General features: G+C 38.2%; 1 protein-coding gene and 1 pseudogene across 3 annotated transcripts in view; one reads left to right on the top strand and one right to left on the bottom strand.

Moving 5' to 3' along the window:
• MTTP (microsomal triglyceride transfer protein) overlaps nt 1-7,581 on the top strand; it is a 60,482-nt gene extending 52,901 nt beyond the window's left edge. For all 3 annotated transcript variants that reach the window (XM_040477653.1, XM_040477662.1, XM_040477645.1), the window contains exons 16-18: nt 2,210-2,334; nt 4,531-4,701; nt 6,196-7,581. In XM_040477653.1, the coding sequence (XP_040333587.1) occupies nt 2,210-2,334; nt 4,531-4,701; nt 6,196-6,367 (468 nt within the window). In that variant the 3' untranslated portion in view covers nt 6,368-7,581. The remainder of the gene's footprint in view (nt 1-2,209; nt 2,335-4,530; nt 4,702-6,195) is intronic.
• An 8,704-nt stretch (nt 7,582-16,285) lies between these two features.
• On the bottom strand, nt 16,286-16,363 carry LOC121040596 (uncharacterized; annotated as a pseudogene).
• Between the last annotated feature and the right edge of the window lie 262 nt (nt 16,364-16,625).

The raw sequence follows: 16,625 nt of genomic DNA, 5'->3' as shown, positions 1-16,625 counted from the left end.
CAAAAGAGAGATGATTTTGTGATAACCATGTGTGGCAATAGAAAAGTATCCGCCCTAGAGACAATCTGGGTTTTATTCTGTCTCCACATGTGCCACCAAGCCTGAACCTCCTTTTTAATCTTCAAGATATAATGCCTACCATGGAAGATCAGTATGGGAATTAAGTGAGATACCAAATGTAGACCCTTGGGGACACAGTAGGTGTTCAAAACTGTTAGTTTCTCTTATTTTATACCCTCAAAAATTAGAACCACTGCACTATGTGGTTCAGTCCCTTTCCCAAAGAGAGAGTGGTTTGCTCTTCTACAGGGGTTAGTGCTCTGTCCTTCCACGGGGGCTCAGGAAAATTTCTCTGTGACTACAAATAAGAGTTCTTCCATGATCCCTTTGCATGAGAGAAATTGAATCTTCCAAGAAAGCCAAGGTACTCCCTAAAACCCAGACCACAATGGAAATGCTCTCTCCCCATAAAAGGCACATTGTCTAAAAGCTGTGAAATGTTCTTTTCCATGGCACTTGGTGTGCTTTGATATCTACTTAATGTATGGCCAGTGGGAAAGCTAAAGTCCACATCAAAGACCTTTTTTTGATTGAGTGGACTAACAAGATTATAGCTTTCAAATTGGGAAGAGATCAAAAGATCCAAGGAAATACTTTTAAGACAGGGCACACAGTAGGATTCATTTGGGAATAATCACAACCACTGTGCAACTGCAGAACCCTGATATCTGATATTCTGTAGTTCATAGGCATAGGTTAAAATTTGGGCATAATTTTCTGGCTTTCCTAGGATAATTTGTGTTCCTTCATATTAGTTATGATATATGAGACAACCTCGTATCATACTACAACCACATTTTATTCTAGACTAAATGTAGCTGTTAAGTATTCTTAGGGCTCTCCTAATGTGTCCTGAGCTCTGTGTCAAGAATCTCATGCTTTCATCCAAGTGTGTTTTAGACTGAAAGTAGCTTCATGCCACAGTGAGACTTTTTTGATATACCTGGTTGTAAATGAAGGCCTTTGACTGAGATTTCTTGCCATGTTTCTCGGAAAGGGGGAAGAATTCAAAGAGATCAATATGATCCTTTCTAGAAAGCGAAGTCACGGCATTTATAGTTGGTGAGAGCATGGCTTCTTTGGTCTGAGTAGGGCAGTTACATAAGGAAGTTAGTCATGCTGGCAGTTACCGTGAATCTAAGATCTTTGGATTTAAGGATATGGAGCCTTTTTTTCCAGAGCCATTATCATTTCCAACACTGTCTCCAGTCAATCTGATTGCAATCCAGCTGAAGAACTTTTAAGCCAACATCACCTCATTAATGTACCCAGAAAATGCAAGACTTAAATGTTGACAAACAACACAAAACAGTGGGCTTCAGACAACTGCAAAATTACTTAGGATGGACTACGTTTGTAAATGAGAAGTGTCCCTCTGGAATATGCTCTTAAGTTCATGTTGGACTTGTTTGTTAATTTGATGTCATTTCAAATGTCAAACAACAAGGTGTTAAGGCTTAGTTAGATTGCCTTGCCTTCCTTTCCCAGCTTTATCTAGGCAATTCCTGGAACTTGTATATTGCACCAGCAGTTTTTATTCTGCACTTACTTTGCCAGCATGACGCTGCAGCTGCCTATATTTGACCCAGCACATAGCTAGAGAGGTGCTGAAGGACCACAAGAGATCATCCAGCCCAACTTCTTACCCCCACCCCAAAGCCACAGCTGGATTTCGGGTGACGATGCTTTCATTTTCCCCATTCTGGTAGTTCTCAAATTTATGTGCATCAGAATCACGAGAGCTTATTAAAACCCACATTGCTTGGTCCCATCCTCAGAGTTTCTAATTCAGTAGGTATGGCACTTGCATTTCTAACAAGTTCCCAGATGTCGTTCCTAAGGGGAGCACACTTTGAGAACCTTTGCCTCTCCCAAAGTGAGGCAATGATTGAAAAACATCACCCATCTCAATTGGCACTGCATGTCTCTAGTATTTTAATAGACTAAATACTTGAGCAAATCAACAGTCTACTTCTAGTGATCAAGATTAGAATAATGTGTTTCCAAGCCTAGAGAAAGACTCCAACATTAGCATAGCCCAAATGGTATTATGTATAGCAGGAGGTTGAACATGCCTTTGGAAAGGGGTAGACTAAATTTGCTTATGATGATGACGACGATGATGATGATGATATATTTTTGCTTCTAGGAGCTTCAGTTGCAATCTGGACTAAAGGCCAATATGGATGTCCAGGGCGGCTTAGCTATTGACATTTCAGGTGCAATGGAGTTTAGCCTGTGGTATCGTGAGTCTAAAACCCGAGTGAAAACTCGGTAAGCATATGTATAATATTCTATGCAATGAACTGCAGAGATATGCCTTTGGAATTGTTTAGCTCTCTGATTTTTTTCAAAAATATGTATTTTCTATTTGTAATGACTGAACCATAGAGCAGGAAGAAACCATGGAAACTCATTCTTTCCATAGCTTCTTATGAGCCGGTTAGTTATCTAATCAACTCAGCCAACAATGGTCACACTTTTAAAGACGTCCACATACAGCATGCCCCATGGATGGGAAGTTCATTTTCTCTTAGTATTCCACGTTAGTACTTGACAATGCTCTCAGGAAATACTGTCTTGAAGCAAACATTTTAGTTTATCCCTCTTGTTGGGATTTTAAATGTTCCCTCCTTTGCTGTCTTCAGTGGAGAAAAATTAAAAAGATGATCACTTGTGTGCAGAATCTATGTCTTAAATGGTAGGAGTCCTTAAGTTTTTCATTAGCGTTCATTTTTCTAAACAAAATGTCCTCAGCTCCTTTTGTTTTTCTAATATAGGTGTCAAATCAAATGAAAGTATTGTATTTTGAGTAAAAGGTGATAAACTGAACCAGTGTGATAATCAAAAGAATGATTCTGTTTGTTGTAAAATCAAAGTAAAGAATATGGAAGTGCAATTGATTTTTACCTGTTTTGATATTTATTTATATTTTTAAGTTTATTTATTTTGAGAGAGACAGAGACAGCACAAGTGGGGGGAGAGGCAGAGAGAGAGAGGGAGACAGAGAATCCCAAGCAGGCTCCAGGCTGCCAACACAGAGCCCAGCGCAGGGCTTGAACTCATGAAACTGCAAGATCGTGGCGTAAGCTGAAACCTAGAGTCGAACACTTAACCTACTGAGCCACCCCGGCGCCCCCCTTTTTGATATTTATGAATATGGTGGGGCACAAGTGAGATAGGAGTGATAAAATAAAATTTTTGATTTATGTTAAACTATGGCTAAAGGAATTGAGAAAAGTCAAAAGGCAGCACATTTAATGTGAAAGGTGACCCACAGTGTTACTAAAAGGAACCGAAGAATGAGAAATAGAACGGGCCATCAGAGGGATCAGCAGTATGATTTAGGGCTTCCCAGTGAATTGGTCTTCTTTCTCCTTTTTCTGAAGTATTTTCTAGATAGAAGTTTCCCCAAATTTGACTGAATTGAATTCTTTGCAGAAACAAATCAACAACAGCAACACCAAAAATTATCTGGGTTTTTAAAAAGGACACAGTATCCCTAAGAATTTACCAGTATCCACATTGTAGCCAATCTATTTTCAATTTTTCATTTGTTCATTTAAAAAATATCTCTTAAGCCTCTGTTGAGTGTAAGATATTAGAAGGTATGATAAGGGATTCAGGGATTTAAATGATACCACCTCTGACCTACTTTTACACTGACAACAACAGCAGCAGGGACTTTAATTTGCACAGCAAACCTTGATAGTATCCTTCTATCAAAATAGCAGGAGCATAAACTCAGATTTAATTGTGGAGTAATTTCCACAATTTCATTTAAAGTCTACAATTAAATTAGAGTGATCCTAGAGGTAAGCCTTCTGCTTCTTCATCATCATCCAAGCCATGTTCTCCAGTCAACCCAATCTGCCTACTCAGTTCTCAAAGCGATTACTGGAGCACCCACCATATTTGTCCTTCCTAGGGCACGCCTGTACGTGCCCCACTCTAGGAATCGTTTTTTGTGACACAATATTTTTTTCAAATATCTTGGCAACCATAGATATAGAGACCCTTTGGAGACAGTAAAGAAATGGAATTGAAATAGCTACACAGAAGCCCACAGAGAGATAGTTACCAAGAGCATTGTTATGAATGTCAGCTATCTTTGTGAGTTTAGACTTTTTTAAGCTAGCTCAGGTGTTTCTGACTTCCTGAGAGAATCATGTTCCAGGCATGTTTTCACCCTGGCCCTTGGTGTGCCCATAGCAAACAGTAGTACCTGATAGACACTTCATCCCCAGATCTAGAACTGAAGTCTGTGGGAGGGCTCAGGCGAAGGGCAGAACTTCACTGCCTAATCCCTGAAACTAGCCAGGCCCTGATTACCAGCAGAACTCTGACCACATTTAGGTCACACGTTAGTGAGTTCAGACCCTATGAAATTATAGCTGTTAGTCCAGATCAGTTAAATGTGATATTAATGGTGTTTGTTTGTTTGTTTGTTTGTTTTACCTAAATCTTTAGGGTGGCTCTGGCAATAACTGGCAGCATCACTGTAGACTCCTCTTTTGTGAAAACTGGCCTGGAGATCAGCACAGAAACAGAAACAGGCCTGGAGTTTATCTCCACGGTGCAGTTTTCTCAGTACCCGTTCTTAGTTTGCATGCAGATGGACAAGGATGGAGCTCCACTTAGGTAAGAGGCAGCGCTCGTGGAATGTTCTCGGGCAGTCCCCATTTGGCCAGGAACTTAACAGCCAGTTTTGAGCGTTTAGTTTCAGAATTTACAAGTAAATGATAAAAATACAGTGAAACATAAATTTCCTTTACATAAGTAAGAGAATAATTGATAAAGCTTTAAAAAAAAGAAGTCAGTTTCTAGGATACCAAGAAACTATAAGGACCAGTTCATTTGATTCTGGAGATAATATCGTATTCTAGTCCAGAAATAATTTATCAAGGTAACAAAGGGATTTGATTGACCATAAGAGTTGCCACGTAGTTTCAGCAAAAATAGTGGATGTGTATTTACTGTCAGTTAACTTCACAACTGTTTCCTGGACAGAAAGTGCAAAACAAAACAGCTGGCAATCATTTAGCATGGGTTAAGAGCCCAAATTAATTAATAATTTTTAGGGAATTGTACCATAGCAACTTGACCTTGTTTAAGTTTTGGCTCAAGCTTGAGAGTTTGGGATTTTGAATAAAAAAAAAAAAAATGCTTTCAGTAGAATTCTTAGTGTCTCAAATACTAAATATATGATTGTTCATGTAAGTTTCCTAGCACCTCTTCTACCCTATAGCATCTCATTTATACTGTGTCCTTTGACTCTTCTAATGGTCATTTGTAACAGTACTGCCACATGGAAGTAGAATGCTTTGGGTCTAGTTAGTGCTGACTCCTCTGTTAGTTGTAGAGGTCACCCTGACACACGTTATTAACCATGAAGGCACTTTGTATGTTTAAAACAGCAAGCCACATCTTCTATCATCTCCTTCAGTAAGCAGGCCAGAGGTGAGCACCTTCTTTATTTTACTGAAATTTCATGACCCATATAAGGAATACATAAATGATGTAAGTACAAAGATGAGTGGGTTGTATTTTTACAGATAAAAGATAGTAGATTATAATCAGAATATTAAGCTATTGTTAACCCACACTAATTTTTAGAATAAATCTCCATTAATGAATTAAAAAAAAAAATCAACCTTCCTGTGGTTGAAATGCAGTGACCACCAACTCAGGCTCACAGCTAACTGGTTTGGTTCCACATTCCACTTGGCCCAGAGCTCAAGGAATGTTATGCCTGTCAGCATTCTCAGCCTAAATCCAGTTGGACTCGCTCCCAAGGTGGGGCTCCTGGAATGATGGGTGGGAGACATAGCAAGGTCTGCAGAGCTTAACGGCATCTCCAGAAAGCTGAGAAGAATTTGGACCTTCATTCTAGAAAAATGTGTGGCAGGGCTCCTATATTCCAGGAATCTACAGTTTGTCTATTGGTATAGAAAGACATGGGAATAAAAACTCACCCCATTCATGGGAACAGAAACCGGTAGTCTTTGGCACTCCTATCCTTTCTCAAATTGCTTTGAAACAGAAGCTTCAACTACACTCAATAATTTGCCTCTGAGGAGTGTGGGGTAACTTGAATATGTGTATAATTTTGTTATTGTTGCTGTCGTCATGCAGGCAATTTGAGACCAAGTATGAAAGACTGTCCACAGGCAGAGGTTACGTCTCTCGGAGAAGAAAAGAAAGCCTCATAGCAGGATCTGAATTCCCTCTCCACCAAGAGAACTCGGAGATGTGCAAGGTGGTGTTTGCTCCTGAGCCAGCAAGTACTTCTAGCGGTTGGTTCTGAAACTGATTGGTGATGTTTCACTTGAATCTGTCTTCCCAGAAGGGATACCATGTGACATGCCTGTGTACTTGCTCTCTGAGAGCACAGTGTTTACATGTTTACCTGTATTTAAGATTTTTGTAAAAAGCTATGAAAAGCCTCCAATGATTAAATGTGGGCCTATTCGGTATGCTCCCTATAGTGTCATTCTGAGCCAACATATGTGACACTTCCGGCAACATTCCCAGTTTTCTTGTCCCTCCATCAAATCCCGTTTGGTGCGGTGGGAAGAGGGCTGTCCTGAGAAGAAACGATTGTTTATAAAACACATGACAAAGCACGCATATGCTCGGGAGAACCCAATTTTGTTTTAACAATTTTTAATCAGTGTGTATAAAAACCTTGACAGGACCTTAAGCATGGCTCGTTTCTACCAAATGTGTTGCCCAATCAGAAAACTAAAACAAAAACAAACAAAACACCAGACCTTTTTCTTTTTTTCTTTTTTGAGGGAAAGTGGGGGGGAAGGGATATGACTTTCTAAAGACTTTTGTCACAGCTTCAAGAGTGAATATTTATCTCTTTTGTTGTTAGTTTTACTAAGTATTGAGGTAGAAGGCACACAGATTTAAAACATACATTATCTTTCTGCGGACCATAAAGTCAGACTGCTAGAAGAAAGCCATTTAGTTCTCTGACTTCTGCCCTGCAAAAATACTGGACTTAGCACATAAGAGTTAGAAATACTAATTTCAGAAACTCCATTTGATTTTACTTGTGCTGTCTCTTTGAGACTGTCATGTGGTACAGTGTCCTTTATAAGGGACATCTTAATCTAGTCATTATTTTACCTTTCATTCAACTGTTTTGTGGTGAAAGTTCTAGTCTGTTTGAATACAATCTGTACAAAAACCAGAATGACCAAAAGACTTTAACACTGCTTTTAGAAACTGATGGATTTGGACTTCTAAAATATGAGATCAAGAAAATATTGTCTTTATCTGTACAAATTGAAAGAGCCATGTTAAACATCTTTAAATATCTGTTAATAAAAACAGATATATGTGTTGATAGTGATAAACTCAAAACAGATAATAGTGCTCATTTGCCCATTACACACACACACACACACACACACACAGACACACACACACAATGGACATTTAGCTAGCCCATCACTGGTTGTAAATTTTAAATGACGTGTGATGAAATAAACATATGGAAATCCTATTGAACTGCTTTTGTCTTCCATTACTTTGGACACCATATTTCTCTGTTTCTGCCACTTTCTGAGCACAGACACATATGCAACTAAGCTTCTGCCACTCTATAGAGCAGGCCAGATTCTCCAATAGGAGGTCAGAGCCCTTTGGAAAATGAGCCACTGAGAAAAGCCACAGTCAGAACCTGTTGAAAACAAGCTCTAATTGCAGTTTTCATAAGGCTCAGGGCCAGCACTTTCATTGTTATGTTACTGAGAAGAGAAACAGGAATCAAAACCTGGAGGGGGGGCAGTGTATCACTGATGGTGGCATTGGTCTTGGAAGGAGTACTCTGTAAAGATACTCATGCTACAGCAAAAGCAAATTGATCTAGAGCACTAAGTTAGAGAAAGATGTCACGGACATCACAGGAAGGAACCTCAGCCATGTGATGCTTAATGAACTACAATTGCTTCTGTAAAATGTAAAACAATAATTTACTCAAGAGTGATGACTGTGGTGTTCTGGACATTAGAGTTATAGGACTTCCCAACTGCTTGTTTGCCGGGCCGAGTCAAACGCTGCTGCCCATTTGAAGAATGGATAGTACTTAGCAACTCTAACTTGCTCCAAAGAAACAAGAAACCTGAAGCATACAACAAACACTACCTCCTGTCTGGATGAAAAGGTAGAAATTTAAGAGGGATGGAGTGATAGTCCACATTTTAGAATGATGTATTGGAGCCAGAAATGTAACCATAAGCCTCACTTGTAGTCTCTGACTTCACTGCTTCAAACACCAGTGTCCGTAGCTCTGTCCCCTGCAAAGATGTCTTCCTGGGAAGGTGCCGTAGCTTCTTCCTGTATACCTTAGAGATTTAAGCTGACGGCTTTGCTTCCGTGAAGTGCTGCCATTCCCGTATCTCATTAGAGTATTGCCCTCGACAGGTTGCTCCCTGCCTCTCTGAACCTGACCATCGTGAAAAATAATTTTAAAGCTAACACTTCTTCAGTGCTTGTTATGTAGCAGGTATTGTAAGCATTGTATATATGTTAAATTATTTAATTGTCACAATAGCTATATTTAATAGGGAGCATTATTATTTCCGTATTACAGATCAGCACTGTCCAATAGAAACAGAATGTGGGAGCGCCTGGGTGGCTCAGTTGTTTGAGCATCCGACTCTTGCTTTCGGCTCAGGTCATGATCCCGGGATGGTGGGATCCAGTCCCGCGGCGAGCGCCACACTGAGTGTGGAGCCTGCTTAAGATTCTCCCCCTCTTTATCTCTCTCCCCCTCTATCCCTCTCCTCCCACCTAAAATAAAATTTAAAAAAAGAAACATAATGTAAACCACATAAACAATTAAAAAAAAATTTTTTTTTTCAACGTCTATTTATTTTTGGGACAGAGAGAGACAGAGCATGAACGGGGGAGGGGCAGAGAGAGAGGGAGACACAGAATCGGAAACAGGCTCCAGGCTCTGAGCCATCAGCCCAGAGCCCGACGCGGGGCTCGAACTCACGGACCGCGAGATCGTGACCTGGCTGAAGTCGGATGCTCAACCGACTGCGCCACCCAGGCGCCCCAACAATTTTAAATTTCTAGTAGTGACTTAAAAAAAAATAAACAGAAACGAGTGAAATGAATTTTAATAATATATTTTAACCCAATATATGCAAAGTATTATATCAACATGTAAGAAATATAAAAAATATTAATGGGATGTTTTGGGGGAGGAGGGTTAGATCTTTGAAACGTGGTATATAATTAGCATACACTGCACACCACATCTCAGTTTGGATTAGCCACATTTCAAATGCTTAATAGCCGCATGTGGCTAGTTGTCACTGAATTGGAGAGTACAATTATAGATGGAGAAACTGGGACACAGAAGACATTTAACTTCTGCCACAGAAGACATTTTCTTGGCCAGAAAATGGTAAAACTAGGATTCAAATACAAGTGGTCTTTCCCAGAATCTGCTCTCTGAATTCACTATATTTTCCAGATCATTTTGGTTTTGAAAATTTGCTGCTTAAAGAAGACAGACAGCAGTTATGAAAATGACAAACATGGAACAGCAGCTACAAGGCTTTAAGCTATATTACAAAGTTTTGAGTCTCAGTGCCCTTCTCTATGATTCTTGCGTCTTTTTCTCCGATATTACCCGAAGTTCTTGTCCACTCATAGACCTCTATTTGTTTCTTTGCAAGTATGTCTTTCTCCATGAAGAGTATTACAGTTTTAGCTCTAAATTTAGGTATTTGATCCATTTTGAGTTTATTTGTGTATATTGTGGGCAGTAGGGGGTCCAAATTTATTCCTCTGTATATGGATATCCAATTATCCCAGCAGCATTTGTTGGAAGATGATTCTTTCCCATTGAGTTGTTTTAGCACTCTTGCTTAAATTTGATTGACTATATATAACGGGTCATTTCTGGATTGTCAATTTTATTCCATTAATCTACATACCTACCTTTATGCCAGTACCACACTTGATTACTGTTGCTTTGTAGTATGCTATGAAATTAGGAAATGTGAGTTCATCTACTTTGTTCTTTTTCAACATTGTTTTGGCTATAGTGAGTTCCTTGGGTTTCCATATGGATTTTAGGATCAATTTGTCAATTTCTACAGAGCTAGCTAGGAATCTGATAGGGATTGTGTTGAACCTATGTATCAGTTTTAGGAATATTGTCATTTTAATGTTAAATCTCCTGATGCATAAACATGGGGCATCTTTCTACTTCAATCTTTAATTTCTTTCAACAATGTTTCATAATTTTCAGGGTATAAGTTTTACACTTTTGTTAAATTTATTCCACATGTTTTATTATTTTTATGCTATTGTAAATGAAATTGTTTTCTTTCATTTTTGGATTGTTCATTACAGGTGTACATAAATACAGTTGATTTTTGTACACTGATCATGAATCCTGCAACCTTGTTGAACTCACTAGTTCTTTTTTAAAATGTTTTAATGTTTATTTAATTTTGAGAGAGAGAGAGAGAGAGTGAGAGAGAGCAAGAGCCCACGCAAGCAGGAGAGGGGCAGAGAGAGAGGGAGACACAGAATCTGAAGCAGGCTCCAGGCTCTGAGCTGTCAGCACAGAGCCCACACGGGGCTCGAACTCAGGAACCACAAGATCATGCATGACCTGAGCTGAAGTTGGACACTTAACTGACTGGGCCACCCAGGCACCGCTGAACTAACCAGTTCTAATATTTTTTTGGTAGTTACTTAGGATTTTCTATGTAAAACATCATGCCATCTGTAAATAGAGATTGATTTACTTCTTCCTTTCCAGTCTGAATTTCTTTAATTTCATTTTCTCGCCAGATCATCCTGGCTAGAACCTCCAGGACAGTGCTGAATAGGAGTGGTGAGAGTGGTCATAGCCAAGATGACAGTGCTGGTGAAGATGGTGTTGGGGAGTAATAGCAGTAACTCCCCTTCATGACCACAGAACATAAAAGGAAGGCTCAAATTAATTGGGAATGGCTCTAGTTCTAAGTAATTGTAGTTGAGAATTCATAAAGTCTTATTTGAAAGCTTAAACACTTAAATAATCCAAATGCCCTCCCTAATGAAATACAGGGATGGAGAAAACAGAACTTGAAGTGTCTCTGCTGGCATTAAGAATCTTAGATGGGGTGCCTGGGTGGCGCAGTCGGTTAAGCGTCCGACTTCAGCCAGGTCACGATCTCGCGGTCCGTGAGTTCGAGCCCCGCGTCAGGCTCTGGGCTGATGGCTCAGAGCCTGGAGCCTGTTTCCGATTCTGTGTCTCCCTCTCTCTCTGCCCCTCCCCCGTTCATGCTCTGTCTCTCTGTCCCAAAAATAAATAAACGTTGACAAAAAAAAATTAAAAAAAAAAAAGAAACTTAGAGATTCAGAAGCTTCACTTCTCTTTAATTGAAGCTTCACTGCTCTTCATCATTTTGGTGGTTAACTGAAAGGCAGTGGGCATGGCAGAGAGGGAGACAGGGAGGCCTGGTTTGGAATTCTAATTCCACTGCCTACTGCTTGAATGACATTGGGTATGTGACTCAATTGTCATCTCTAATATGGGTATGATAATCTACGTTTCACTGGGTTATTTTAAGTTGAGACAGGACATGTTAAAGTACAGTGCCAAGTATACAGAGCATTTGATAAATGTTTTTTTTTTTTTGCTATCATTAATGTTGTTTTTAATATTAGAGCTGTAGTGAACAAGTTCTTATTTATCAACAATCAGCTTTGATCTTATTTAATAGCAAAGAAGTTGGTTTGTTCTACCTTGCAACTAGTTGGAGAGCACAGTGGTTCTCTCCATTGCACAGGGCTTAGTGCAATGTGGTTTGGGTAGCTAAACCTCTTGTATGCAGCATCTGGGAAGTGGGAAGCAGGGCAGTATAGCAGTGAAGGCGATTTGGAGTAAGATACTCCAGCACATCTGAAATCTCACCTTGTCCACACACGTCTGCTTTATAAACCTCCAAGCTTCTCAGTTTCCTCATCTGTAAAATGAGCAGCCCCTCATAGGTCATTGTGAGGTTGAAATAAGGTAATGGGCAGTGCCTGGCACATAGCATGCACTAAGTATTTGCTAATATTAACTTTTAATATGTGGTCCTATAGAACTCCTCAATTAAGCAACATTTTATATTCTGACTCATGGAGTGAATCTGTTTTCTGCATTTTCACTCGTGGGCATCATGGATTTTAGGAAGATCACCAGGTTTGCTTATTTGCTTATCGTGAAAACACTAGTTTCACATTATAAAAATCATTTGCATATTTTGTAACAACATGACTTTCACCCATTTCTCCACATTCCAGATTTCATTGATCTCTCTTTACCAAATTGGTTTGCTTTTGGTCTCTGGGACTGTGATAATTACCAAGAGGAAAGAGTAAGTATTTTCATGAGGAAGCAAGGAATGAATCTAAAATCTAGACATAAAATAAGCGAGTTCCAGTAGAGTTTTGGGGGACAATAGTAAGAGGACTCCACATCCTAAGTGAAATGGATAGCATTTTGAGAAGGAAGAAAACACCAGAAGAAGACTGCATCCCACCTCAGTTCTCATTCTTTTTCAGGACTGGAACAGAATGTCCTGCATCTAATCTTCAACCAATTCTTACTCACCATCCCCCTCACTGTCAGATTCTCTCTTTGTCAGGGACCCTGTAGAAAGAGGGTCACTGTGTGAAACAGATGGCACATCCAAACTGGGTAAGTTCAGAAGAGCTCAGTAAATGTCATAAAGGTATGAGCAGGTTAGAGGGAAGCCAACAAGAGACGGTGCATCCTGAGGCTCACAACCACAGGAAGCCTGAAAGGTCAAGGGAGAGAGTACTCACTGGAATCTAGAGAACATAAACTATGTGGAGCTATGACGTTGAATTAAAGAGCACAAGCAGCCCTCACCACATCCTCTGGAGGGAGCAGGGAAACAAACACCATACCTTGCTTTCTTTTCTCCCTCCAATCTCCTGTCTGTGGTACCCACTGGCTGATACCAACCAGAAGCCAGAGGCAAGAATGCCTATTGATCCGGACTATCTATAAAGGTGGGAAGGGTAGATAGAGGTTTGGAAGGGAAAATGGAAAGCCCAAGCTTATATGAGTCTTTCCAATTTATCAGTTGATTTAATCAGTTATCTTATACAACATGGTGGGTGGGTCTATTAGGAATAAGAAATGTACTAGGTTAAAAAAATTAAAATAAAATAGATTCCTTTCACCTCAAGAAAATCAGTGAAGTGAGGTAAGCCATACAGCTAAAAATAATTTTAGCACAATGGTATAAATGTTGTAAAAAAAATGGGTTCAAAATCCTAAGAGAGCATAAAAGGAAGAAAGATAAAGAAAACATCAAGGAGGTAAACTTCGAGCTAGTTCACCTGACTTCTTTACCTCTATCCCAGCTGCTGTCAACCAAAATTGGCCTCTTCCCTTGGCTGTGTATCAGATTCCTTTACAATCCATGATACCTACAACCCCAAAGTGAAGTATGTTCTGTGTACTTCAGCTTGAGTGCACAGATAAACGATTCTCACTTTCAGAGAACTTACTATACAATTGCATTTTCTACTTTATGAGAGTATAAAAGAATATAAAAATTTAGATCAATAAAAAGCCCATCATTGGTGGTACATTAGTTCACCATTTACCTACCATCAGGGTATTACAGTTAATCTAGAATGAATTTGTAATCATTTGCTACCCTCCTATTAATAAAAGTTTAATTTATTCACAGTTGACTTGGAACATCACATAAACCTGTAAGCTATTTTTATCCTTCTATTTTTACTAGAAAGATTCCTGCCATAATCTTCTAGGATTACATGTAAAAGTTTGCTCTCTGTTGACCATGTGTTTGTCTTCTTTGGAAAAATGTCTACTCAGGTCCTCTGTCCATTTTTAAATTGGATAATTTGGGGTTCTTTTAGTGTTGAGTTGTATAAGCTCTTTATATATTTTGGATATTAACTCCTTAGTGGATATGTCATTTCCAAATATCTTCTCCCATTCAGTTACCTTGTCATTTTGTTGACGGTTTCCTTCACTGCTCAAATGAAAAGATGCTTAACAACCCTAATCATCAGGGAAGTACAAGTCAAATCCACAATGAGATATCACTTTACACCTGTCAGAATGGCTTGAATAAAAAAGACAAGACATAACAAGTGTTGGTGAGGATGTGGAGAAAAAAGAACCCTGGGCACTGTTGGTGGGAATGCAAATTGGCACAGCCACTGTGGAAAACAGTATGGAAGTTTCTCAAAAAATTAAAAATAGAATTACCATATGATCTAGTAATTCCACTACTGGGAATCTCCCCAAAGAAAATGAAAACACTAATGTGAAAAGATACACGCACCTCTATGTTTATTGTGGCATTAGTTACAATAGCCAAGCTATGGAAGTAACCCAAGTATCCATGGATAGATGAATGGATAAAGGAGATGTATACATACAATGGACTATTACTGAGGCATAAAAAAGAATGAGATCTTGCCATTTGCAACCACATGGATGGACCTAGAGAGTATAATGCTAAACAAAATAAGTCAGAGAAAGACAAATACCATGTGATTTCACTCATATGTGGAATTTAAGAAACCAAATAAATGAACAAAGAAAAAAGAGACAAATGAAAAAACAGACTTTAAATACAGAGAACAAACTGGTGGTTACCAGAGGGGTGGTGGGTGTGGAGGATGGATGAAATTGGCAAAGGGGATTAGGAGTTCACTTATCATAATGAGCATTGAGTAATGTATAGAATTGTTAAATCAATATATTGTACACCTGAAGCTAATATGACACTGTATGTTATCTATACTGCAATAAAAAATCTTGGACGTATTCTCTCCAGAATAGGCTTTAGGTTTAAATACCTGATTCCTGGCAGTAACTCTTTGACATTGGCCATAGCAACTTCTTTCTAGATATGTCTCCTGGGGCAAGAGTAACAAAAGCAAAAATAAATATTGAGACTACTCAAAAGAAAAAGCCTCTGCACAGTGAAGGAAACAATCAACAAAACTAAAAGGCAACCTGTGGAATGGAAGAAGATATTTTCAAATGACACATCTGATAAAGTGTTAGTATCCAAAATATATTTTTAAAAAACTAATAAAACTCAATACACAAAAAATGAATAATCCAATGAAAAATAGGCAAAAGACATGAATGGACATTTTTCCAAAAGACACACAGATGGACAACAGACACATCAAAAGATGCTCAACATCACTTATTATCATGGATATGCAAATCAAAACTACAATGATATATATATATATATATATATATATGACCTCAAATATATCAAAACTACAATGATATATATATATATATCCCTATATATATCCCTATATATATATATCCCTATATAGATATATCCCTATATAGATATATCCCTATATATATATATCCCTATATATATATATATCCCTATATATATATATATCCCTATATATATATATCCCTATATATATATATCCCTATATATATATCCCTATATATATATCCCTATATATATATATCCATATATATATATATCCATATATCCATATATATATATCCATATATGTGTGTGTGTGTATGTATATATATATATATATATATATATATATATATCACCTCACACCTGTCAGAATGGCTAAAATCAACAACACAAGAAACAACAGATGTTGGTAAGGAGGTGGAGTAGGGGGAATCATCTTGCACTGTTAGTGGGAATGCAAACAGGTGCAGCCACTCTGGAAAAGTGTGGAGTTTTCTCAAAAAGTTAGAAATAGAACTACCCTATGATCCAGCAATCACACTACTACTTATTTACCCAAAGAACACAAAAATATTAATTGAAAGGGATAGATGCACCCTGATGCTTATAGCAGTATTATCTACAATAACCAAATTATGGAAACAGCCCAAGTGTCTATCAATTGATGAATGGATAAAGAAGTGGTATGTATCTATATAATGGAATATTACTCAGCCATAAAAAAGAATAAAATCTTGCCATTTGCAATGACATGGATGGAACTAGAGAGTATTATGCTAAGCAAAATAAGTCAAAAAAGGAAAATATCGTATGATTTCAGTCACATAGGATTTAAGAAAGAAAACAAATGAACAAAGGTGGGAAAGAGAAAGAGAGAACCAAACCAAGAAACAGATTCTTAACTATAAAGAACAAAATGATGGTTACCGGAAAGGAATGGCGGTGGGGGGAAGGAGTTAAATAAGTGATGGGGATTAAGGAATGCACTTGTACTACACTTGATCTTAGCCAAAAGGCCGAGAAGCGATAAGGAGTGCACTTGTGATGAGCACCAGGTGTTGTATAAAAGTGTTGAATCACTATATTGTACACCTGAAATTAACAGTACACTGTATGTTAAATAAATTTAAATAAAATAAAATAATTTAAATTAATTTAAATAAAAATAAAAAAAAATTACCTGATTCCTTTTGTTACTGAAAGTGAGTCACTTCCATTCTGTTTTAGGTTTCCTATCCTCACTTTTAAACTAAATAAAATTAACTTGAAAATTAAATAAAAACATTTTCA

Source organism: Herpailurus yagouaroundi, unplaced genomic scaffold (assembly GCF_014898765.1).
Source record: "Herpailurus yagouaroundi ecotype Mexico unplaced genomic scaffold, PumYag 28, whole genome shotgun sequence".
NCBI classification, from domain to species: Eukaryota; Metazoa; Chordata; class Mammalia; order Carnivora; family Felidae; genus Herpailurus; species Herpailurus yagouaroundi.
This window is presented reverse-complemented; position numbering and strand designations above follow the sequence as displayed.